Below are 27,920 nucleotides of genomic sequence, written 5' to 3'. Positions count from 1 at the left end.
AACGTATAAATATGTAAATGCAAATAACTAAAAGTCAAAATATTGAGGAGAATAGGGTTAAAGTGTATTTTTTCATTTTTTTATTTGCTTCTATTCTCTTTTTGTAATCTAAGATGAATTGTCATCTTTTTTGAAAAAAAAAACTGTTATATCTATACAATGTTTTTTGTAAGCTTCATGGTAACCACAATGCAAAAACCTATAATAGATTTACTTTAAAAAAAGGCAACAAATTAAAACATACTATCAGAGATAATCACTTAATCACAAAGGAAAACAGTAAGAAAGGAAAAGAAGAGTTGTAAAACCAGATAAAAAGCAACAAAATGTGAGTAGTAAATCCTTACTTATCAATAATAACATTGAATGTAAATGAACTCAATTATCCAATTAAAAGGCACAGAATGGACTGGGCGCGGTGGCTCACGCCTGTAATCCCAGCACTTTGGGAGGCCAAGGCGGGCGGATCAAAAGGTCAGGAGATTGAGACCATCCTGGCTAACATGGTGAAACCCCGTCTCTACTAAAAATACAAAAAAATTAGCCGGGCGCAGTGGCAGGTGCCTGTAGTCCCAGCTACTCAGGAGGCTGAGGCAGGAGAATGGCATGATCCCGGGAGGCGGAGCTTGCAGTGAGCCATGATCGTGCCACTGCACTCCAGCCAGGGGGACAGAGCGAGACTCCGTCTCAAAAAAAAAAAAAAAAAAAAAAGGCACAGAATGGCTGAATGGATAAAGAAACAAGACCCAAGAATATCTGTCTACACAAAATCCACTCAACTATAATAACACATATATACTGAAAGTTAATGGGTAGAAAAAGATATTCCATGCAATTGGAAACCAAAAGAGAGCAGAAGTAGCTGTACTTATATCAGATAAAATAAGTTACAAATCAAAGTCTTTTTAAAAAAAAAAAGATTACTATATAATTATAAAGGATTCAATTCAGCAAAAAGATATAACAATTATAAAGAAGATGTAACTGTTTGGACGAACGGAGGCAAGATGGCGCACTTCCAGGTTCCTCATCACCAACTTTTCCCATGCGCGCGAAAATGCAGCCGGCGCCCGGGAAGGTGCAGATCAACCAGGCATGCGCCAGGTGACGTCAATCTGAAGAGACCAAGATTTACCTGGTCGCACCTACGGAACGCCCCCCGACACACCTGTGCCCCCCGCCTATTGCCCTCCCACTCCCAGAAAAGCCGCTCCCAGTGAGTGCGCCGCATGAACTTCCTCAGCCCCCACTCCTGTCGGGACTGGATCAGGAACTTCGTCCGAGAGCTCCACCAGGCGACTCTCTCGGCCTCCTTTGCCGGAGGCCGACAGACCTCAACCTCCACACCTTCTTCCCTGAAGCTGGGTGACCAAAAATAAATTTGCAGTTTTGCTCCTAGCCTTGCCTACTCGCTGGTTCTTTTGTGCTCGCTCTGGTGGTCTTAGAAAAACAAATCAGTTGGTGCCGAAAACCCAGGAGGAGACCCCTCCTCAGGCCTCTAAGGGTTGAGGAACCTCCTCCTGCTTCCACGCCACGGACGGACCAGGACCTGAGACCCATTTCCCTCACTCTCACGGTCTCTCTGGGGTAAGTCCCCTTGTCTCCTCTTTACCTCCCTCGGCCAAAAATTCTGCGCAGGTCCGAGGCCCACTTTTGAGCCACCAATCGGGAGACCCGTTCAGGATGGAGACGTCCGCCTGAGGTAATCTCCACCTTGGCTCCAAGAGCCTCCAGTCTGTCTCTGGTGGTTCCAAAGGACGCTTTGAAGCCAGGCAGAGATCCACTTCCATTTCCATTGTGTAAGTAAAGAGGAAACAAATGGGAAACCCCCAGTCCAAATTTCCAAAGAGCATCTCCTTAGGGTGCCTCTAGCCAATTTAAAAACCTTACAGCTCGAACAAGACCTTAGGAGGAAGCGGTTAATTTTCCTTGCCACTGTGGCGTGGCCCCAGTACAAACTAGACAATCAGTCTCAGTGGCCACCAGAGGGCACCCTGAACCGCAATGTTCTGATCGACCTCAGCAATTTCTGCCAGCGGCTAGGCAAGTGGTCCGAAATTAATTACATACAAGGCTTTTGGGCCTTACGCTCTCATCCCGACCTGTGTAGCCGGTGCTCTTGGGCCCAAGTTATGCTAGCCAAGGACGCCGGCTCACAGAAACCCGAAAAAGAGGAGTCTTCATTCCTTTATGTTCAGCCGGAGGACCTAGGGTTTCCTTTCGCCTCCGCACCCTCACTCCTGCCCTACACTCCTCCTCCTCCCCCCGTCCAGACTCCTCCTTCCTCCTCCTTATCTACTAGTAATCCACTCGGTCCTGTGCCTCCTTTGGGGCCCCCAACTGGCTGTCTTGAGTCCCCTATCTCTGCCCACACCCGCTCTAAGTGCCCTGCTGATGCCCCCACTCCTGCCCCACACCCTCCTACAGTGTTAGCGCCTTTGTGAGAGGTAGCTGGAGCAGAGGGGGTAGTCAGAGTACATGTCCCTTTTTCACTGGCCGATCTTTCCAAAATTGAGAAGCATTTAGGTGATTTCTCAGCTAATCCTACAATATACATAAAGGAATTTAGATACCTTTGTCAGGCCTATGACTTAACTTGACATGACCTCCAGGTTATCCTAACCTCTACCCTAAACCCTGAGGAGCAAGAGCGCATCCTAGCAGCCGCCAGGCAGCACGCCAACCAACTACATTTAACTGACGCCGCAATTCCACTAGGGGAGCAAGCAGTCCCCTCGGCAGACCCAGACTGGAACTACCAAGTAGGCCAGCCTAGGCGCCGTAGGCGAGACGTAATGGTCCAGTGTTTGTTGGCTGGTATGCAAGCAGCCTCAAACAAAACTGTAAATTTTAACAAATTAAAAGAAATTATTCAAAATCCAGAAGAAAATCCAGCCGCATTCTTAAATAGGCTGACTGAGGTTCTAACCCAATATACCGGGTTAGCTCCGGCCTCCCCCACAGGGGCCACCATTTTGGCATCTTATTTCATTTCTCAATCAGCTCCTGACATTCGCAAAAAACTTCAAAAGGTAGAGGATGGTCCTCAGACACCAATACAAGACCTAGTTAAATTAGCCTTTAAGGTCTATAACTCCAGAGAGGAGACGGCTGAGGCACAGACAGCTGAAAAAGGAGGCACTTGTCTCTTCCTTGGAGAAGAGTGCTGCTATTATGTTAACGAGTCAGGCCTAGTAGACACTAACATTCAAACCCTCAATAAAATAAAAACTGAAATACAGAACCTTAATACCCCAACCTTGCCAGGACCATCCTTCTGGGTTTTGCCCACATTCCAACAAATGCTTCCATTCCTCATTCCTATACTAATACTGTACCTTATTTTATGTTTCGCCCCCATTTTGATCAAATTTCTCCGTGCCAAGATTCAAGAAATCACTCGCGTCACCTTCAACCAAATGCTTCTTCATCCGTACGTCCAAATACCAACCATAGGCCCCGACCTTAACGACGCCCCTTAACAGCAGGAAGTAGCCAGACAGACCACGGCGCCCCTTATCACTATTATCAATAAAAGGTTGGACTGTTTGGACGAACGGAGGCAAGATGGCGCACTTCCGGGTTCTTCATCACCAACTTTTCCCGCGCGCGCGAAAATGCAGCCGGCGCCCGGGAAGGTGCAGATCAACCGGGCATGCGCCAGGTGACGTCAATCCGAAGAGACCAAGATTTACCTGGTCGCACCTACGGAACGCCCCCCCCGACACACCCGTGCCCGGCCTATTGCCCTCCCACTCCCAGAAAAGCCGCTCCCGGCGAGCGCGCCGCGTGAACTTCCTCAGCTCCCACTCCTGTCAGGACTGCATCAGGAACTTCGTCCGAGAGCTCCACCGGGCGACTCTCTTCGGGCTCCTTTGCCGGAGGCCGACAGACCTCACCCTCTACACCTTCTTCCCTGAAGCTGGGTGACCAAAAATAAATTTGCAGTTTTGCTCCTAGCCTTGCCTACTCTCTGGTTCTTTTGTGCTTGCTCTGGTGGTCTTAGAAAAACAAATCAGTAACAATTATACACCCAACACTGGAGCTCCAAACTATATAAAGCAAACATTAACAGATACAAAGGGAGACATGGCCAGGCACACTGGCTCACGCCTGTAATCCCAGCACTTTGGGACTGAGGTGGGCAGATTACTTGAGGTCAGGAGTTCGAGACCAGCCTGGCCAACATGGTGAAACCCTGTCTCTACTAAAAATACAAAAATTAGCCAGGTGTGGTGGCAGGTACGTGTAATCCCAGCTGCTAGGGAGACTGAGGCAGGAGAATTATTTGAACCCAGGAGGCGGAGATTGCAGTGAGCCGAGACTGCACCACTGCACTCCAGCCTGGGCAACGGAGTGAGACTTCATCTCAAAGAAAAAAAAAGGGGGGGGAGAGACAAAATGTAATATAATAATAGTAAGGGATTTTAACACCCTTTTCAGTAATGGACAGACAAGAAATCAACAAAAAAAAAAATGGAGTTGAACGACACACTGGACCTAATAGGCCTAACTGACATTTACAGAACATTTCACCTATCTGTTAAGGAATATACATTCTTTTTGTTAGCCGATGAAACATTCTCTAGAATATACCATATCTTAGGCCACAAAACAAGTCTGAAGAAATTCAAAAAGTAGAAATCATATCAAGTATTTTTTCTGACCACAATGATGGAATAAAACTTGAAATCGATAACAAGAGGAATCTTGGACACTTCATAAATACATGGAAATTAAATAACATTTTCCAGAATGACCAATGGTCAATGTAGAAATCAAGAACAAAATGGAAAATTGTCTTGAAATAAATGAAAATGTAAATCCAGCATACAAAAATCTATGAGATACAGTAAAGGCAGTATGAAGAGATAAGTTTATAACAATAAATTCCTATATCAAAATGATAGAAAGATGGGAAATAATCTAACAATGCACCCCAAGGAACTAGAAAAGCAAGAACAAACCAAACCTAAAATTAGTAGGAAGGAAAGAATACAGATAACAGCAAAAACAAATAAAATTGAGATAATAAATACAAAGAATCAATGAAATGAAAAGTTAGTGGGTTTTTTTTTTTTTTTTTTTTTGATGGAATTTCGTTCTTGTTGCCCAGGCTGGAGTGCAATGGCGCAATCTTGGCTCACTGCAACCTCTGCCTCCCAGATTCAAGTGATTCTCCTGCCTCAGCTTCCCAAGTAGCCGGGATTACAGGCACCTGCCACCATGCCTGGCTAATTTTTTGTATTTTTAGTAGAAACAGAGTTTTACCATGTTGGCCAGGCTGGTCTCGAACTCCTGACCTCAGGTGATCCACCTACCCTGACCTCCCAAAGTGCTAGGTTAACAGGCGTGAGCCACTACACCCAACTAAAAAGTTGGTTTTTTGAAAAGATAAGCAAAATCAATAAAGCTTTAGCTAGACTAAATAAGAAAAAAGATAAAGGGCCAGGCACAGTGGCCCACACCTGTAATTTGCAGGCCGAGGTGGGTAGATCACTTGAGGCCAAGAGTTTAAGACCAGCCTGGCCAACATGGTAAAATCCCATCTCTACTAAAAATACAAAAATTAGCCAGGCATGGTGGTGCACATCTGTATGCCCAGCTACTCAGGAAGCTGCGGCTGCAGTGAGCTGAGATCACACCACCCCACTACACTACAGCCTGGATGACAGAGTGAGACTCTATCTCAAAAAAAAAAAAAAGAATAAAGAAGGAAGGAAGGAAGGAAGGAAGGAAGGAAGGAAGGAAGGAAGGAAGGAAGGAAGGAAGGAAGAAAGGGAGGGAGGGAGGGAGGGAGGGAGGGAAGGAGGGAGGGAGGAAGGAAGGAAGGAAGGAAGGAAGGATACCCAAATAAAGTAAGAAATGAAAAAGGAGATGTAACAACTGAGACCACAGGAATACAAAGAAACATTAGAGACTTATAAACAACTATACATGAATAAATTGGAAAACCTAGGGCTAGACATGGTGGCTCATGCCTGTAATCCCAGCACCTTGGGAGGCTGAGGCAGGCAGATCACTTAAGGTCAGGAGTTCAAGACCAGCCTGGCTAACATGGTGAAACCCTGTCTCTACTAAAAATACAAAAATTCATCGGGTGTGGTGACGGGCACCTGTAATCCCAGCAACTCAGGAGGCTGAGATACGAAAATTGCTTGAACCTGGGAAATGGAGGTTGCAGTGAGCCAAGACTGCACCACTATACTCCAGACTGGGGGAAAATGGAAAAAAAAAAAGAAAAAAGAAAAAAAGAAAACCTCAATATACCAATAACAAGTAATACGATCAAAGGCATAACACAAAGTCTCCCATCAAAGAAAATCCCAGGACCTAATGGCTTCATAGTTGAATTCCACCAAATATTTGAAGAAGAACTAATATTAATTCAACATAAACTCTTCAAAAAATTTGAACAGGAAGGAATACTTCCAAACTCATGAGGCATTACCCTGATATCAAAACCAGACAAGAGCACAACAAAAAAAAAGAAAACTACAGGCCAATATCATGGATGAACATAGATGTAAAAATCCTTAACAAAATATAAGCAAACCAAATTCAACAACACGTTTAAGAAGATCATTCACCATGATCAAGTGGGATTCATCTCAGGGATATGAGGATGGTTCAACATGTGCACATCAACAAATGTCATACATCACATTAACAGAACCAAGAACAAGAAGCACAGCATCATTTCAATAGAAGCTGAAAAAGCACTTAACACTCAACATCCCTTTATGATAAAAAAAAAAAAAACCCTCATCAAATTTAGTATAGAAGAAACATACCTCAAAATAAAAGAAAGCCATATATGGCAAACCCACAGTTAACATTGTACTGAATGGGGAAAAATTAAAGGCCTTTCCTCTAAGATCTAGAATAAGACAAGGATGCCCATTTTCACCACTTTTACTCCTGGAAGTCCTGGGCAGAGCAATTAGGCAAGAGAAAGAAATAACAGGCGTGCAAATTGAAAATAAAGAAATCAAATTAGCCCTGTTCACAAAAGAGATAATCTTATACTTTAAAAAACCTAAAGACTCCACCAAAAAAGCTGTTAGAAATGAAAGACAAATTCAATAAATTTCAAGGATACAAAATCATACAAAAATCAGTAGGATTTATATATACCAACTGCAAACACTCTGGAGATGAAATCAAGAAGGCAGTTTTATTTAAAATAGCCATAAATAATATAAAATACCTAAATTTGGAAAAGAAGTAAAAAGATCTATACAAGGAACACTATAAAACTCTGATTAAGAAAAGACATAAAAAATGGAAATATATTCCATGCTTACGGATTGGAAGAACTAATATTGTTAAATGGCAATATGACCCAAAGAAATTTGCAGATTCAATGCAAGTCCTCTTAAAATACCAATGACATTCTTCACAGAATTTTTTTTAACCCTAAAATCTATATGGAACCACAAAAGGCCCCAAATAACCAAAGCAATCTTGTGCAAAAAGAACAAAGCAGGAGGCATCACACTACCTGACTTCAAAATTTACTAAAAAGCCATAGTAAACAAATCAGCATGGTAATGGCATAAAAGCAGACATACAGACCAACGCAACAATAAAACTAGGCCCCCTATTTCTCATCATATACAAAAATCAAAGCAAAATGGATTAAAGACTTAAATCTAAGACCTGAAACTAAAACTCCTTGAAGAAAACATTGGGGAAAACACGCTAGGATGTTGGTTTTGGCAAAGATTTTCCATGTAAGACCTCAAAAGCACAGGCAACCAAAGCAAAAAGAAAGAAAAAGCAATTACATCAAGCTACAAACCTTCTGCACAGTAAAGGAAACAATCAACAAAGTGAAGAGAAAACCCACAGAGATAGAGAAAATATTTGCAAACTACCCATCTGACAAGGGAGTTATAACCAGAATTTATAAGCAGCTAACAAAAAAAAAAAAAAAAAAGGAGATAATCTGATTTTAAAATGGGCAAAAGCTCTGGATATTTCTCCAAAGAAGACATACAAATGGCCAACAGGTATGTGAAAAACTGCTCAACTATCAGTAATCACCAAAGAAATGCAAATCAAAACTATGATGAGATATCATCTCACCCCAGTTAAAATGGATTGTATTAAAAAACAGGCAACACAGATGCTTGCAAAGATGTGGAGAAAGGAGAACTGTTCTATAAAAGGGCCGTATATGCAAGGAAGTTTCCAAATGCTGAAGGAGCTGAGAAACCAAAAACCAAGGCAGACAAATTCAGTTTGGTGGGTAAAGGGTGTTTTATTGGGGAAACTAACAGAAGCATGGTCTTGGGGAGCCACAAGACAGGTAGATCTCTGCACTGTTACTCCCCAGGCTCAAGGCTTATATATCTTTTATTTATTTATTTTTTTGAGATGGAGTCTCGCTCTGTCGCCCAGGCTGGAGTGCAGTGGCCGGATCTCAGCTCACTGCAAGCTCTGCCTCCCAGGTTCACGCCATTCTCCTGCCTCAGCCTCCCGAGTGGCTGGGACTACAGGCGCCTGCCACCTCACCCGGCTAGTTTTTTGTATTTTTTAGTAGAGACGGGGTTTCACCGTGTTCGCCAGGATGATCTCGATCTCCTGACCTCGTGATCCGCCCGTCTCGGCCTCCCAAAGTGCTGGGATTACAGGCTTGAGCCACCGCGCCCGGCCAAGGCTTATATATCATAAAGAAAGGGTATGCTTGTTTTGTGCAACATGAAAGCAACCCTCCAGAACAGGCAAGAATACTGTAAGCATCACGGCCTTATAATTTGTGTGATAACATCAAGATTGTTTTGTTCTTACACTGAGAAAAGTAAATAGAAATCAGGAGGCATCACTTGACTGGGGCTAATCAGAAGTCAACATGGCACATTAGCATTCAACATGTAGTCACTTTTGTCTCCACTTGTACACTGTTGGTGGGAATGTAAATTAGTATAGCCACTGTGGAGAACATTATGGAGATTCCTCAAAAAACTAAAACTAGAACTACCATATAATCCAGCAATTAATTCCACTACTGGGTACATATCCCAAAGAAAGAAAATCAATATATCAAAAGATACCAGCACTATTCACAATACCCAATATATGAAATCAACCTAAGTGCCCACCAACAAATGAACGAATAAAGAAAACACAGTATATAAACCCAATGCAATATTATTCAGCCACTGAAAAAGAATAAAATCCTATCATTTGCAGCCACATGGATGAAACTGAGGTCATTTTGTTAAGTGAAATAAGCCATATCACAGAAAGACAAATATTGCAAGTACCCACATGTGGGAGCTAAAAGAGTGAATCACATGAAGATAGAGAGTAGAGTCATGGTTACCAGAGGCCAGGAAGGGTAGGAGAGAGAGAAGATAAAGAGAGGTTGATTAATGCGTACAAGTATACGATTTAACAGAAGAAATAAGTCCTAGTGTTAGATAGGTAGACTGACTACAGTTTTCAACAATCTATTGCACATTCTAAAATAGCTAGAAAAGGGTAAATCGAATGTATCTACCATAAAGAAAAGACAAATATTTTAGACGATGTCTATCCTAAGTACACATATGTGATCTTTACAAATTATATGAATGCATTAAATTCTAAGATGTACCCTGGATAGGAAAGAAAGTACATTAATGATTACGTAAGTTGAATGGGTTGCGGGTAATGAGAAGCGACTGCTAAAATGTACGGAGTTTCTTTTGAGGGTGATGAAGAAGTTTTCAGATTGGTTGTGGTGATGGTTTCACAGTTCTGTGAACATGCTAAAAAACATATAATTTTACACTTTAATTGGGTGAATTATATGTCACTAAAGCTACTATTTTTTTGAAAATTCTCATGTAATTTCTTCTGTTTATAATTACATTGTTTTTAACATTTAATTATTCCCTTCTGGGATTTACTTTTTAGGTATCTTTTTAATGAGGTAGGGATCTAAATTTGTTTTGTTTTGTTTTTTGAGATGAAGTCTCACTGTTGCCCAGGCTGGAGTGCAATGGTGTGACCTCGGCTCACTGCAACCTCCACCTCCCAGGTTCAAGTGATTCTCGTGCCTCAGCCTCCTGAGTAGATGGGATTACAGGCACCCGCCAACATGCCCAGTGAACTTTTGTATTTTTGGTAGAGACTGGGTTCCACCATGTTGGCCAGGCTGGTCTCGAGCTCCTGACTTCAAGTGATTCACTTGCCTTGGCCTCCCAAAGTGCTGGGATTATAGACATTGGCCATCACGCCCAGCCGAGATCTAAATTTTTTAACAATTGAATAATCAATTGTGCCAACCCAATTTGAATATCCCATATTTAGGTGAGTCTATTTCTGACCTTTCTATTCTGTTCTGTTGTATTTATCTATTCTAACACAAGTAACACATTTTCTCAGTTACTTTGACTTTATAATACATTCTGATGTCTAAAAGTACAAGTTATTTTTATTAACCTTCTTTTAAAATGTTCTATTATTCTCATATTCAGATTCTTCCAAATGGGTTTTATAATCAACTTGCCAATTCCTAAAAATAAAATTGTTATTGAGATTTTCAGTGGAATTATATCAAATTTAAAGATTAATTTGGAGAGAATTGACATCTATTGATTATCGTTCTCAACCAGTGATATGCTGTACAGCTCTCCTTTTAGTTTTCAAGGTCTTTAGTATGGTTTTAGCATTTTCAAGATATAGGTCTTATCCCTTTTATAAAATTTATTCCCTCTTTGCATTTCTAATGCTTATTATTGGTATATAGGTAACATGTTGGGTTTTTTTGTATTTATCTTGTATTCATCAACCTTATTAAAGGCTAAATAATTCAAATAATGTTTAAATTTATTTTTTTCTGGGTAGAAAATTGCATTATTTGCCCAATGTTTGTTAAAAAATTATATATTTATCTTATATTCGCAACATTATTAAAGGCTAATTAATTCAAATAATATTTAAATTTAACTTTGCTGGGTAGATAATTGCATTATCAGGAAATAATAGTGATTTTGACCATAATGAGATACCATCTCACACCAGTCAGAATGGCCATTATTAAAAAGTAAAAAATAAAAACAGATGTTGGTGAGGATGCAGAGAAAAGGGAGCGTTTATATACTGATGGTGGGGATGTAAATTAGTTCAACCCTATGGAAAACAGTATGGAGATTTCTCAAAGAACTAAATATGAAACTACCATTTGACCCAACAATCCCACTAGTGGTTATATACCCAAAGGAAAAGAAATCATTTAATCAAAAAGACACCTGCACTTACATGTTTATTCCAGCACTATTTATAATAGCAAAATCATGGAATCAACAAAAGTGTCCTTCAATGATTAACTGGATAAAGAAAATGTGGTATATACCATGGAATATTATGCAGCCATAAAAGAGAATGAAACGATGTACTTTGCAGAACATGGATGGAGCTGGAGGCCATTATCTTAAGTGAAAAAACTCAGAAACAGAAAATCAAATACTGCATGTTCTCACTAGTAAGTGGGAACTAAACAATGGGTAAACATGGACACAGGATGAAAATAATAGACACTGGTGACTCCAAAAGTGGGGAGGGTAGGAAAGGACCAACAGTTGACTATTTACATATTGGATACAATGTTCACTATTTGGGTGATGGGCTCACTGGAAGCCCAAACCTTATGATTTACACAGTATATCCATGTAGCTATCCTGCACATGTACCCCTGAATCTAAAATAAAATTTAAAATTAATTAATTAATAAAATAAATATAAACAGTTAATGTGGATATGTTTATTACCTTGATTGTCATGAGGGTATCATGAGTGTATGTAAATGTTCAGTGTCAAACTGAATATAGTAAACATGTGTGGATTTGTTTTTTCTGTATATCAATTGTACTTCAATAAAAGTGTTAAAAACAATGTAATATGTTAATAAAGTAAAAGGAAATCAAGATGTAGTAATCTCAATTGACACAGAAAATATCTTTGACTAAATACACCACCTATTTATGATTAAACTCTAAACAAATGAAAAATTGAAGGGAACTTCCACAACCCAATAAAGGGTATGTATGAAAGCCTACAGTAAATGTTGTACTTAATGGTGAAAGCAGAATGTCTTCCCCGTAAGACTGAGAACAGGAATATTCACTTTTACCACTTCTATTCAACAATGTACTGGGAATTTTTGCTAAAGAAATCAGTGGGAAAAACTCTTTTAAAGAGATTTTGCTGCTTCCTATAAGTAGTTATATCTCTCGATTTTATTTGCATGTTATTACTGAATTAGGGCCTCCGGTGACAGCAGAAATGCTTTCTCCTCTCTTGAATGGAAATGCCTCTAGCATGTCCCCAGTAATGATCTAGATTTCTAATAATTACCTCTAGTAAGCAAATGAACTTTCCTAAATAAACAAGTCTTGATTACACCATCTAGTGTATTAGCTTTCTCTCCAGCTTTAGGACACTTGACAGAGATGCGTTCTACATTTTCTTCCAAATAACTGACAAACTACTACATATGGCAGGCTTAATACAGAGCTCCGATCAGATGTATTAATGCATTAATGCAGTATATCTCCATGGAGAACCCTGTGACCTGCCACCAGTAGACCAGTGAACCAATTTAACTAAACTCATTTTTTAATCTTTTGAGGATCAAAATTTACTGTACCTAGAAGTCCCAGTTGTCAGAATAGGCAACCAACAAGTAAACATTTTAGAAATATCATGTGACTGTTATTTCCCTAAAGTATTACTATAATGGCCCACAGAGTACCATATTTGAATTCATTTGTCATCTTGTGTACCAAATAACAGAATCAGGCACAGTGGCTCATGCATGTAATCCCAGCACTTTGAGAGGTTGAGGCAGGAGGATGATTTAAGCCTAGGAGTTCAAGACTAGCCAGGGCAACACAGAGAAATCCCATCTCTACAAAAAATTAAAAATTAGCCAGGAGTGGTGGTGCACACCTGTAGTCCCAGCTACTCAAGAGGCTGAGGTGGGAGAATTGCTTGAGCCCAGGAGGTTGAGGCTACAGTGAGTTGTGATTGCACCACTTACCACTACACTCCAGCCTGGGCAACAGAGTGAGACCCTGTTTGGTTTTTTTGTTTTTTTTTTTAAAAAAAAGAATCAGAGTGTGATATCCAGTGATCCAAATATGGTCATCTTGTATGAAAAGAAGAACCTCCTTTCCTACTTTATTATTAGTATAAATTGAAGTTGAAATTTTTTTTTTTTTTTTTTTTTTTAGACGGAGTCTTGCTCTGTCACCCAGGCTGGAGTGCGGTGGCCGGATCTCAGCTCACTGCAAGCTCCGCCTCCCGGGTTCACGCCATTCTCCTGCCTCAGCCTCCCGAGTAGCTGGGACTACAGGCGCCCGCCACCTCGCCCGGCTAGTTTTTTGTATTTTTAGTAGGGATGGGGTTTCACCGTGTTAGCCAGGATGGTCTCGATCTCCTGACCTCGTGATCCGCCCGTCTCGGCCTCCCAAAGTGCTGGGATTACAGGCTTGAGCCACCACGCCCGGCCTGAAGTTGAAATTTTTAAACATGTTCCCAAACAACAGAAAAAGAACACTTGTTCATATTTCATAGATTCTGGCCTTAAAAAAAAAAAAAAAAAAGACCCCTTAATTGTGTAATAGCTAGGTACCCAACAAATGCAAGAATAAAAAGAAGAAATCAACTTTTCCTTTTCAAAGCCCACAAAAGTTACATTATACATCAATAAATATACATCCTCATTTTTTTGAGTCTTTGTCTAGATTATTGAAAACAGCAAAACGGGCCAGGCATGGTAGCTCATTCCTGTAATTCCAGCTACTCAGGAGGCTGAGGAGGGAGTACTGCTTGAATCCAAGAGGCAGAGGTTGCAGTGAGCCACGATCACACCACTGCACTCCAGCCTAGGCAACAGAGTGAGTAAGACTCTGTTTAAAAAAACAAAAACAAAAACAAATTTTAAAACTGTAGAATGTATCTTTAGTCAAAAAAGAAGTGTGAGTTGTGAATCCAGATGAACTAACCTTTAGGGCCAATTCATATGTGGCTGAGCTCCAGATATCTCTTTCTGCCATTAACTGTTTCATATCATTCTCCATCCTTTCTCTTTGTAATGTATATAAGTCATGATATTCTTCTACCATTCTATAAAAACAATTAAGAAACAGCTTCATTTAATTTGTACTAACAATATAGACACATATATAATACTATGCAGCCATAAAAAAGGATGAGTTCATGTCCTTTGCAGGGACATGGATGAAGCTGGAAACCATCATTTTCAGCAAACTAACACAAGAACAGAAAACCAAATACCGCATGTTTTCATTCATAAGTGGGAGTTGAACAGTGTAAACACATGGACACGGGAAGGGGAACATCACATATCGGGCCTGTTGGGGGTTGGGAGGCAAAGGGAGGGAGAACATTATGACAAATACCTAATCCAAGCGTGTAGGGAGACCCCCTGAAACTATTGCTATGGAATAAAAGATGAAATGCTCCTGATTATTGTAAATACAAAATTGCATGCAGGATTGTGTAAAGACAATGCCAGGTTGGACTGCCAGAATGAGCCAACGGTGCATGATGTGCTTCCCCCCGCAGAGAGCCTATGAATGGACGTGCAGTCAGGGAGGTTTCACAGTACCAAGATTCCTATCCCAGAAGAGCAGATGTTCATAGTTTTGGGAATGGAATGTGACCCTCGTGGAGAGCCTATAAATGGACGCATAGGGGGGCACCTGTCCATATGGATAAGATAGGGCTACAAACACCCTCATCTTGCCATGGCCTCTTCTAGATCTCTTTAGGGTTAAGGCATACTCCCTTCTGAGAATTTCTGGTCTAACCAGTTGTCTAGTTTCATGTCCTGTTTCTATGGATTGTTTGTAACCAGCTTTTGCTGTAACTGTGACTGCTGATTAATATCTTGCTAATCATAAGTTATGGAAAGACTGTGTTTCTGTTTTAAGGCTCTGTTAGAAATTACTGAGGCACACACTATATTGTAAATTTTTACCCCTGTATACTGTACTTCTGCATACAGATGTTATGTTAAAGACTTACTTCATCCCCATGTGACCCTCTCACCTCATAATCAAATGACCCTAAATCCCTCATTAACCTATCCCCGCCCTCACTAAACTTAATAATAAATGCTTGTATATCCAGTGCATTGGCGGCACTGGGGGACTAGAAGGCGGTGACCCCCCTGGACCCAGCTTTCACTATCTGTGTGTCTATTATTTCCAGACCTGCCAATCCGCCTGGGAACAAAGAGCCCCTGCGCATTGCGGACTGCTGGCCAGATCCTGCAATACATGCAGGACTTGAAACCTAGATGATGGATTAATGAGTGCAGTAAATCACCAAGGCACATGTATGTCTTGAAACAAATGAAGCACAAGGCCTATGGGATAATGCAAACACAGTGCTAAGAGGGAAGTATAGCTATTTAACAAACCTGCATGTTCTGCACATGTATCCCAGAACTTAAAGTATAATTTAAAAAACAGTCTCCCAACAAAGCAAAGCCCAAGACCAAATGGCTTTACTGCTGAATTGTACACAACTTAGAAAGAATAAACACCAATTCTTCTCAAATGATTCCAAAAAATTGAAGAGGAGGGAATTCTTCTTAACTGATTCTGCAAGGCCAACATTATTTTGATATCAAAACCAGACAAAGACACAACAACAAAAAAGAAAACTATAAGCCAATATCATGGATGAACATAGATGCAAAAATCCCAACAAAATACTAGCAAAGCAAATCCAACAACATATCAAAAAGATAATACACCATGATTAAGTGGGACTTATCCTGGGGATGCAAGGATTTTGTTCAATAAACATATTTGAACATTTTTTGGAGATTTGTGACAACTTGAAAAAGCTAAGCCAGGTGTGGGGGCTCACACCTATAATCACAGCACTTTGGAAGGCCGAGGCAGGGGGATCATCCGAGGTGGGAGCTCGAGACCAGCCTGGCCAATATGGTGGAACCTCATCTCTACTAAAAATACAAAAATTAGCTGGGCGTGGTGACGGATGCCTATACTCCCAGTTACTCAGGAGGCTGAGGCAGGAGAATTGCTTGAACCCAGGAGGTGGAGGTTGCAGTGAGCCGAGATTATGCCACTGCACTCCAGCCTGGGCAACAGAGAGAGACTCTATCTCAAAAAAAGAAAAAAAAAAAAAAAAAGACCAAAAGCTCACAGATGAACATAGCCTAGAAACATCAAAAAATGAAGAAAAGTTAGCAATGTCATGAATAGATAAAATACATGTAGATACTGGTCTATTTTATCATTTACTACCATAAAATGTATACTAATTTATTATAAAAAGTTAAAATTTATCAAAACTTACACAAACGCTTACAGACCACACATGGCACATCCATAGTCAAGAGTAATGTAAACAGTATTATATCATAGTTGCATAAAATTAACTATAGTACGTACTGTATTACTGTAATACTTTTGTAGCCACCTTCTGCTGCTATTGCAGTGAGCTCAAGTATCCACTTAAAACACCATGTAGGCTGGGGGCGGTGGCTCATGCCTGTAATCCCAGCACTTTGGGAGGCTGAGGCAGGTGGATCACATGAGGTCAGATGTGGTGGCACATGCCTGTAATCCCAGCTACTCTGGAGGCTGAGGCAGCAATATCGCTTGAACTCGGGAGGCAGAGGCTGCAGTGAGCCAAGATTGCACCACTGCACTCCAGCCTGGGCAACAGAGCGAGACTCTGTCTCAAAAAATAAAATACCATGTAATGTAATCATCACTGCATGAGTACTTTGTCCCTCCAGTCAATTGTGTATTGTAGTAAAAAGTGATCTCTCCCAGTTTTCCTGTAATTTTCATCATGTTTAGTACAGTAACATAAACCTTGAATAACACCATGGTACCTATACAAAGTGTCAGTGGTGATGCTGAAAGTACTCCCAAGAAGCAGAGAAGAATCATGATGTCACAAGAAAAATTAAACACTTGATATGTACTATAGATTCAGGTCTGCAGTTGTGGTTGCCCACCATTTTAGACAGACAGTTCGTCTCGTAAACAGATGATGTAAATGTACAGTATCAATAAATACAGTACAGTACTATAAATGTATTTTTTTCTTATGATTTTCTTAGTATTTTCTTTTCTCTAGCTTACTTTATTGTGAGAATATATTATATAATATATATATAACATGCAAAATATGTGTAAATTGACTGTTTATCGGTAAGGTTTCCAGCCAACCATAGACTACTAATGGTTAAGTTTTGGAGGCATCAAAATTTATACGTAGGTTTTTGACTGTGGGTTTTGGTGTCTCTAACCCCTACATTGTTTAACAGTTGACCATATACTGAAAGACACTGTTTCAAGTAAGATTAACTGGTCCATTGTGACAAATGCTGCTAGTAAGGCAAGTGAAATGAGAATTGACCATTGGATTTAGCAATATGAAGGTCAGAGGTGACTTTGTCAAGTGCCATTTAGTGCCATGGTAGGGATGAGACACAAGTGATAATGGCAAGAGAAGAAACAACGAAGACAATTAGTATGACAACTTTTTGTAGAGATTTCCTGTAAGGAGAGCAGAGAAAAAGGACCATAGCAGGAAGGGAATGTGTAGTTCTAAGAAACCTGGGACATTTTTGTTTGTGTTTTTTAAGATGGGAGTAATTATAGCATATTTGCATACTGATGGGATTAATCAGCTAGAGAGGGAAAAATTAATGATGTAAAAAAGAGAAGGAACGTTTGCTGAAAGTTTCTCAAGTAAGTAACAGGGTATATGAAAGTATACAAACAAGAGATTGGCCTTAGAAAGGAGCAGACCATAGTTAACAAAAAGGAAAATAGAATATATAAGCACAGATGCCAGGTGGGTGGACAGATGTGGGGGTGACGGCTTAAGTTCTCTTCTGTTTGCTTCTACTTTTTAGAAAGCAAGATCATCAGCTTATAATGAGGGTGGAAAGTAGGATTGAAGGTATAAGGATAGAAGACTAAGTATAGAAGTCACCTTGAAAAATAAAAAAGTTATAATACAGAAAAAAGTAGTATATAGAATAGGCAAAAATTGAATAAAGTATCTCATGTTATGTATTAGTCCATTTTCATGCTGCTGATAAAGACATACCCAATACTGTGTATACTGGGTAATTTTTTTTTTTTTTTTTTTTTTTTTTTGAGACAAGAGTCTTGCTCTGTCGCCAGGCTGGAGTGCAGTGGCATGATGTTGGCTCACTGCAACCTCCGCCTCCCAGGTTCTAGCCATTCTCCTGATTCAGCCTCTTGAGTAGCTGGGACTACAGGTGCACACCACCACGCCCAGTTAATTTTTGTATTTTTAGTAGAGATGGGGTTTCACCACATTGGCCAGGATGGTCTCTATCTCTTGACCTCCTGATCTGCCTGCCTCAGCCTCCCAAAGTGCTGGGATTACAGGCGTGAGCCACCTCACCCAGCCCCAAGACTGAATAATTTATAAAGGAAAAGAGGCTTAATGGACTCACAGTTCCATGTGGCTGGGGAAGCCTCACAATCATGGTGGAAGGTGAAAGGCATGTCTTACATAGGGGCAGGCAAAGAGAGAATGGAAGCCAAGCAAAAGGGTTTTCCCCTTATTAAACAATCAGGTCTCTTGAGACTTAATCACTACCACAAGAACAGTACAGGGAAACCACTCCCACGATTCAATTATTTCCCACCAGGTCCCTCCCACAACATGTGGGAATTATGGGAGCTAATATTTAAGATGAGATTTGGGTGGGGACACAGCCAAATCATATTATACTAATAAAGAATAAAATAGAATAAAAGTAAAAATATATTTTTGAATTTCGATTTTGGGCACTTTTGGTTTTTCTTGACATTTAAAAAATTCACTCTTCAAACAGTTTTTTAGAAAGCACAGGAATAGGCTGTATTAACAGAGACATAAAAAAAGATGTAATGTGTGTTCTTAGATTAGATACTGGTTTGGCTACCCAACTGTGAAATATATTTTGGAAAAACTTGGGAAAATTTTAATATCTAGCTAATCTATGAAGTAAAAATTTACTGAAATAGGCAGACATTCTTCTTTTTTTTTTTTGAGACAGAGTTTTGCTTTTGTTGCCCAGGCTGGAGTGCAATGGTGCAATCTCAGCTCGCCACAACCTCTGCCTCCCAGGTTCAAGCGATTCTCCTACCTCAGCCTCCCAAGTAGCTGGGATTACAGGCATGTGGCACCACACGCGGCTAATTTTGTATTTTTAGTAGAGAAAGTGTTTCTCCATGTTGGTCAGGCTGGTCTCGAACTCCCGACCTCAGGTGATCCACCTGCCTTGGCCTCCCGAAGTGCTGAGATTACAGGTGTGAGTCACCGCGCCTGGCCATAAACATTCTTTTTATCATTTGTTTCTGTGTCTTCTCTTTTTTTATTTTTATTATTTACTTATTTATTTCCTAATTTTTATTTTATTTTATTTTTCCATAAGTTATTGGGGTACAGGTGACATCTGGTTACATACGTAAGTTCTTTAGTGGTGATTTGTGAGATTTTGGTGCACCCATCACCCAAGTAGTATACACTGCACCATATTTGTGGTCTTTTATCCCTCATCCCCCTCCTACTCTTTCCCTGAAGTCCCCAAAGTGTATTATTCTTATGCCTTTGCATCCTCATAGCTTAACTCCCATGTATCAGTGAGAACATACAATGTTTGGTTTTCCATTCCTGAGTTACTTCACTTAGAATAATGATCTCCAGTCTCATCCAGGTTACTGCAAATACCATTAATTCATTCCTTTTTATGACTGAGTAGTATTCCATCATATACATATATATAGAGAGAGAGAGAGAGCGCACAGTTTTTTGTATACACTCGTTGATTGATGGGCATTTGGGTTGGTGCTACGATTTTGCAATTGTGAATTGTGCTGCTATGAACATGCGTGTGCAAGTATCTTTTTTGAATAATGACTTCTTTTCCTCTGGGTAGATACCCAGTAGTGGAATTGCTGGATCAAATGGTAGTTCTACTTTTGGTTCTTTAAGGAACCTCTGCACTGTTTTCCATAGAGGCTGTATTAGTTTACATTCCCACCAGCAGTGTAGAGTGTTTCCCAATCACCGCATCCATGGCAACATCTGATTTTGATTTTTTGATTATGGCCATTCTTGCAGGAGTAAGGTAGGTATTGCATTGTGGTTTTGATTTGCATTTCCCTGATCAGTAGTGATGTTGAGCATTTTTTCATATGTCTGTTGCCGATTTGTATATCTTCTTTTGAGAACTGTCTATTCGTGTCCTTTGCCCACTTTTTGATGGGATTGTTTGTTTTTTTCTTACCGATTTGTTTGAGTTCATTGTAGATTCTGGATATTAGTCCTTTGTCAGATGTATAGATTGTAAAGATTTTATCCCACTCTGTGGGTTGTCTGTTTACTCTGCTGACTGTTCCTTTTGCTGTGCAAACACTCTTTAGTTTAATTAGGTCCCAGATATTTATCTTTGCTTTTATTGCATTTGCTTTTGGGTTCTTGGTCATGAAATCCTTGCCTAAGCCAATGTCTAGAAGGATTTTTCCAATGTTATCTTCTATAATTTTTTAGTATAGGTCTTAGGTTTAAGTCCTTAATCCATCTTGAATTGATTTTTGTATAAGGTGAGATATGAGGATCCAGTTTCATTCTCCTACATGTGTCTAGCCAATGATCCCAGCACCATTTATTGAAAAGGGTGTCCTTTCCCCACTTTATGTTTTTGTTTGCTTTGTTGAAGATCAATTGGCTATAAGTATTTGGGTTTATTTCGGGATTCTCTATTCTGTTCCACTGGTCTACATGCCTATTTTTATACCAGTACCATGCTGTTTTGGTGACTATGGCCTGAAATAGGTTGACATTCTTTTTTTTTTTTTTTTTTTGAGACGGAGTCTCGCTCTGTCGCCCAGGCTGGAGTGCAGTGGCCGGATCTCAGCTCACTGCAAGCTCCGCCTCCTGGGTTCACGCCATTCTCCTGCCTCAGCCTCCCACGTAGCTGGGACTACAGGCGCCCGCCACCTCACCCGGCTAGTTTTTTGTATTTTTTAGTAGAGACGGGGTTTCACCGTGTTAGCCAGGATGGACTCGATTTCCTGACCTCAGTGATCCGCCCGTCTCGGCCTCCCAAAGTGCTGGGATTACAGGCTTGAGCCACTGCGCCCGGCCAGGTTGACATTCTTAACTGAAAAAATACTGATTGTAGAATAGTGCATACAGTACAATTTTGGTTTTAACTATACATACACATGTGAGTACATGTACACAGAAACAAGACCCATAGCACCAGCCTGCCTGCTCCCTCCCAATACTGCAGCTTCCCCCAGGCCCATGGCAACACCCCACAGCACTCTGCTGGCCCATGTGTGTGCAGGCAGGTTTTGCTTTCCCTGCCTCACCAGCATGCATGTGTGCATGCACCCTGCCCTGCCACTGATGTGACAGTAGTGCATTCTGCCCTTCCACACCCTCCCCATAGCCCCTGCCACAAGGTTTTGATCCATTACAGTCAGAGCCTTGGTGGGCAGACACCCAGCCAGTCCCACCCCCACCAGTGCCCTGCCCTTAGTGGCAACACTCCCCCAAAAGTAAAACTAAGCTCAGAGAACAGTGTTCTCTCCCCTTCCTTCAAGGAAGCTATGAATCACAATAAAATGATAAATGACAGACAAAATAGCCAGTATAGAAAAGACTGTAACTGACCTGATAGAGCTGAAAAAATGTACTACAAGAACTTCATAATGCAATTACAAGTATTAATAGCAGAATAAACCAAGTTGAAGAAAGAATCTCAGAACTTGAAGACTGGTTTTCTGAAATAAGAGAGTCAGACAAGAATAGAAACAAAAGAATGAAAAGGAATGAACAAAACCTTGAAGAAATGTGGGATTATGTAAAGAGACCAAAATGACTCATTGATGTCCCTGAAAGAGATAAGGTGAGTGTAAGCAACTTGGAGAAGATACTTTAGGGTATTATCCATGAGGACTTCCCCAACCTAACCAGAGAGACCAACATTCAAATTCAAAAAATGCAGAAAACCAAAATACAATACTTTACAAGAAGATCATTCTCAAGGCACATAATCATCAGATTCTCAAAAGTTGAAATAAAAGAAAAAATGTTAAAGGCATCTAGAAAGAAAAGTCAGGTCACCTCCAAAAGGAAGCCCATCAGACTAACAGTGGACCTCTCAGCAGAAACCCTACAAACTAGAAGAGACTGGAAGTCAATATTCAACATTCTTAAAAAAAGAAATCCCAACCCAGAATTTTATATATGTCTAAATTAAGCTTCATAAGTAAAGGAGAAATAAGATCCTTTATAGACAAGCAAGTGCTGAGAAAATTCATTCCCACCAGATCTGCCTTAAAAGAGCTCCTGAAGGAAGCACTAAATATGGAAAGGAAAGACCATTACCAGCCGCTATTAAAACACACATAAGTGGCCGGGTGCGGTGGCTCAAGCCTGTAATCCTAGCACTTTGGGAGGCCGAGACGGGCGGATCACGAGGTCAGGAGATCAAGACCATCCTGGCTAACACGGTGAAACCCCGTCTCTACTAAAAAATACAAAAAAAAAACGAGCCAGGCGTGGTGGCGGGCGCCTGTAGTCCCAGCTACTCGGGAGGCTGAGGCAGGAGAATGGCGTGAACCTGGGAGGCAGAGCTTGCAGTGAGCTGAGATCCGGCCACTGCACTCCAGTCTGGGAGACAGAGCGAGACTCCGTCTCAAAAAAAAAAAAACACACATAAGTACACAGATCAGTGACACTATGAAGCAACCACACAAACAAGTCTACATTATAACCAGCTAACATGATGACAGGATCAAATCTATATATATCTTTACTGGTTTACCTTAAATGTAAATGGACTAAATGTCCTGATTAAAAGGCATAGCGTTGCAGGCTGGATAAAGAAACAAGACCCATTGGTATGCTGTCTTCAAGAGACTCATCTCACATACAATGACACCCATATGTTCAAAATAAAGGGATGGAGAAAAATCTACCAGGCAAATGGAAAAATCCATTCTGAATAATTGATACATAAATTAGATATTTAATGCATAAATTATAATTTAGTCATATAGCTAATATTACAGTGCAGTAAAAATTAATTTGTTCTATATGCATCATAATGAGAAGATCTCAAAAGAATAGTATTTAGTTAGTAAAAGCAAAAAAAAAAATTTTTCTTTTTGAGATGGAGTCCTGCTCTGTCATCCAGGCTGGAATGCAGTGGTGCAATCTCAGCTTACTGCAGCCTCCGCCTCCTGGGTTCAAGCAATTCTCCTGCCTCAGCTCCCAAGTAGCTGGGACTACAGGTGCCACCACCACTCTAGCTAATTTTTTGTATTTTTAGTAGAGACAGGGTTTCACCATGTTAGCCAGGATGGTCTCGATCCCCTGACCTCGTGATCCGCCCACCTCAGCCTCCCAAAATGCTGAGATTACAGGTGTGAACCACTGTGCCGGCCACATATTTTTTTTATATGTAACTATGTATTATAGTAAAATATAAAAACATGGATAGGAAAGTTACATACCAACTATAGATTAGTGATTAACTCTAGGGAGGGAATAAGCAGAATGGAGAAATATAGAGATATAGACATAGATATAGATGCATTTTTTTAAATCTCCAAATATTTTTCTTTTTTCTTTTTTTTTTTTCTTTTTTTCTTTTTGAGACAGAATCTTGCTCTGTCACCCAGGCTGGAGTGCAGTGGCACAAACTCAGCTCACTGCAACCTCTGCCTCCCGGGTTCAAGCGATTCTCATGCCTCAGCTTTCCAAGTAGCTAGGATTACAGGCAAGCATCTCCACACCCAGGTAATTTTTGTATTTTTAGTAGAGATGGGGTTTCGCCATGTTGGCCAGGCTAGTCTCAAACTCCCAACCTCAGGTGATCCACCCACCTCAGTCTCCTAAAGTGCTGGGATTACAGGCATGAACCACCATGCCTGGCCTAAATCTCCAAATATTTTTATAAAATTTTGTTCCCTAAAAATGAGGTGTAAAGCAAGTATGACATAATGGCTGACATTTGGTAATTCATGAAAGGTAAATGAGTACTCACTATAATGCTTCCTTTTTCTGAATGTTTGAAATATTTCATGACATAAAATTTCATTACAAGCTACCAGAATAAGAATATTTCATATTGTCACAGCACTGACTATATGCCAAGCACCATTCTAAGTGCTTTACTTATATTACTTCCTTTAATATTTGTAATAACCCTATGAGGTAGGTAATATTATTATCCCAGTTTTACATATGGGCAAACTAAGGCCCAGAAAAGTTAAGTGACTTCCCCAAGGTCACACAGCAAATAGCATGGTTCCAGAATCTATGCTATCTATGCACACTGCCTCTTTACACTTTCTTGTAGAAAACCAAAAAGTAACAGCCTGCAATCCTGACTCAACAAAATTGATTAATGCTGAAAGCAACAGTATATCTCCAAGAGAAAAAATCATGTTTTACCTTCTTTCCACCCAGAATGAGAAATCAACTAAATTCAGATAAAGTAAGCTATCTATATGTGCTTTTAGAATTCAAAAAATTAGTATCATATATATTATTTCAGAAGTTATATAAGCTTCTTCCCTTTCCCCTATATATGCTACACAAACTCTAAGCAACTCACTTGGCATTCTTTTCCGCATCTAAAAGAGCTTGTGCCAAATCCTTGTGAGCCTTTTCTGTTTCCTTTGTTAATTTTACATCATGTGCCCGAACTAGACACAGTTCCCTGAAATAAAGCAAAGAAATTTTTAATTCATATTTGGAGACTTCCAAAAAGTTTCTACCAAGAAAATCAGATTTCTACTCAGGTATCTTCTCAGTTATCATGTGTACCTCCCTTCCCAGTTTTTCCACCTTATAAACCAAATCAAGAAATTGAGTGTACATTCTAGATGGAATCTTGCCAGGTTTGGAAATGGAATCAGGCTGGCAGGAAACAGGCAGAAAGAAGATGTAGGGGAGATCCTTTAGAATGGAGGGAGGCAGATGCTGACATGCAAGGCCTCCGTGCTGGTCTACCCCACTTTCTGATACGACTATCCTATCTTCTTTATTCTCACCACTAACCATCTTGCTTCAAGGTTAGAAGTTAGATGATCACTAACTTTGATGGCTATATGATACTTACTCTATTTGCGATGTTAACATCCATAATGTTAACATCCATAATTACAGCACTGTTCTATAAATCTGATTAAGGTAAACATCTGTATTTATTTTATTTTATTTTATTTTTGTTTTCTGAGACAGAGTCTCACTCTGCCACCCAGGCTAGAGTGCAGTGGCATGATCTCGGCTCACTACAACCTCCACCTCCCGGGTTCAAGTGATTCTCCTGCCTCAACCTTCCCAGTAGTTGGGATTACAGGCATGTGCCACCACGCTCAGCTAATTATTTGTACTTTTGGTAGAGATGGGGTTTTACTATGTTGGCCAGGCTGGTCTCAAACTCCTGACCTCAAGTGATCCTCCACCTCAGCCTCCTGAAGTGCTGGGATTATAGGTGTGAGCCACCATGCCCAGCAACATCTATATTTCAGAAGAAAGAGCAAGTCTTTTCCATGTCAAATATATACAGAATCTCCATTTTTATGTGAACTTGCATAACCCATTTATCTATATCTATATCTACAATGACATCTAGTTATTTTTGTTCTCTTGCTAAACATGAAAAGGAAACAGAAGAACCTTGGCCTTTAACCATTCCACTTTCCCTAAATATTTTTTACTCCCTTTAGAGACATGACATTGACTTTTGTTTTGTGTTTAAGATAATCACAGTTTTTACCTGGTCAATTCTTCAATAACATGCTTGAAATTATACAATTCTTCTAAAATGCGCTGGTCCATCACTCGCTGAGTTACCAAGTCTTTGTAGAAATCAATCATCTGCCGGGCAGTCTGGTCAAGCATTTGCACATACCTCTCTCTGCATGAAAAACAACCAACAAGCTCCTAGGTCTGATAAATGAATTCAGTAAATTCTCAGGTTACAAAATCAATGTACACAAATCAGTAGCACTGCTATACACCAAGAAAACCAAGCTGAGAATCAAATCAAGAAATCAAGCCCTTTTACAACAGCTGCAAAAAAAAAAAAAAAAAAGAAAAGACTTAGGAATATACTTAACCAAGGAGATGAAAGATCTCTACAAGGAAAACTACAAAACACTGTTGAAAAAAACATTGCATGTGACACAAACAAATGGAAACACACCCCATGTTCATGGATGGGTAGAATCAATATTGTGAAAATGACCATACTGCCAAACTCAATCTACAGATTCCATGCAATTCCTGTCAAAAATACCATCATCATTCTCCACAGAACTGTGAAAAAAAAATCCTAAAATTCATATGTAACCAAAAAAGAGCCCACAAAGCCAAAGAAATACTAAGCAAAAAGAACAAATCTGGAAACATCACATTACCTGACTTCAAACTATACTACAAGGTTATAGTTACCAAAACAGCAAGGTATGGTTATAAAAATAGGCACATAGACCAATGGAACAGACTAGAGAATCCACAAATAAAGTCAGATACTTACAACCAACTGATCTGCAACAGAGCATACAAAAACATAATGTGTGGAAAGGACACCCTTTTCAACAAATGTTGCTGGGATAACTGGCAAGCCATATGTAGAAGAATGAAACTGGATTCTCATCTCTCACCCTATACAAAAGTCAACTCAAGATGGATCAAAGACTTAAAGACCTGAAACCATAAAAATTCTAGAAGATAACACCAGAAAAACTCTTCTAGACATTGGCGTAGGCAAAGAATTCATGTCCAAGAACCCAAAAGCAAATGCAACAAAAACAAAAATAAATAGATGGGACCTAATTAAACTAAAGAGCTTCTGCACAGCAAAAGAAATAATCAGCAAGGTAAACAGACAACCCACAGAGAGAGAGAAAATATTCATAAACTATGCATCTGGCAAAGGACTAGTACCCAGAATCTATGACGAACTCCAACAAATCAGCAAGAAAAAAACAAATAATTTCACCAAAATGTGGGCAAAGGACATTAATAGACAATCCTCAAAAGAAGATATACAAACAGCTAACAAACATGAAAAAATTCTCATCACTAATTATCAGGAAAATGCAATTTAAAACTACAGTGAAATATCACCCTACCATTGCAAGAATGGCCATAATTTAAAAAATCAAAAATAAATGTGGTGAAAAGAGAACACTTTACACTGCTGGTGGGAATGTAAACTAGTACAACCACCATGGAAAACGGTATGGAGATTCTTCAAAGAACTAAGAGTAGAACTACCATTCAATCTAGCAATCCCAATACTGGGTATCTACCCACAGGAAAATAAGTCATTATATGAAAAAAACACATGCACATGCATGTTTATAGTAGCACAATTTGCAATTGCAAAAATATGGAGCCAACTTAAATGCCCATCAAGCAATGACTGGTTAAAGAAAATGTGGTATATACACACTATGGTATACTACTTAGCTATAAGATGAAATGAAATAAAGGCATTTGCAGCAACTTGGATGGAGTTCGAGACCATTATTTCAAGTGAAGTAACTCAGGAATGGAAAACCAAATATCGTATGTTCTCACTTATAAATAGGAGCTAAGCTATGAGGATGCCAAGGCATAAGAATGATATAATGGACTCTGGGGACTGAGGGGGAAGATTAGGAGGGGGATGAGGAATAAAGACTACATAATGAGTACAGTGTACACTGCTCAGCAGGTGATGGGTTGTATTAGTCCATTCTCACACTGCTATAAGGATATACCTGAGACTGGGTAATTTATAAAGGAAAGAGATTTAATTGACTCACAGTTCCACAGAGCTGGGGAGGCCTCAGGAAACTTACAGTCATGGCAGA

General features: G+C 40.0%; 1 protein-coding gene across 1 annotated transcript in view; it reads right to left on the bottom strand.

Annotated features, from left to right (window-relative positions):
• The window catches only part of AXDND1 (axonemal dynein light chain domain containing 1), a 161,920-nt gene that overhangs the window by 106,982 nt on the left and 27,018 nt on the right, over window positions 1-27,920 (bottom strand). Inside the window, exons 9-11 of the mRNA XM_030936362.1 lie at window positions 25,835-25,975; window positions 24,668-24,772; window positions 14,001-14,121 (exon numbers count right to left, since the gene is read on the bottom strand). Coding sequence (XP_030792222.1) covers window positions 14,001-14,121; window positions 24,668-24,772; window positions 25,835-25,975 — 367 coding nt within the window. The remainder of the gene's footprint in view (window positions 1-14,000; window positions 14,122-24,667; window positions 24,773-25,834; window positions 25,976-27,920) is intronic.

This window comes from Rhinopithecus roxellana, chromosome 8 (assembly GCF_007565055.1).
Source record: "Rhinopithecus roxellana isolate Shanxi Qingling chromosome 8, ASM756505v1, whole genome shotgun sequence".
Classification (NCBI taxonomy): domain Eukaryota; kingdom Metazoa; phylum Chordata; class Mammalia; order Primates; family Cercopithecidae; genus Rhinopithecus; species Rhinopithecus roxellana.
The sequence above is the reverse complement of the archived record's forward strand: the minus strand, read 5'-3'. Positions and strand labels throughout refer to the sequence as shown.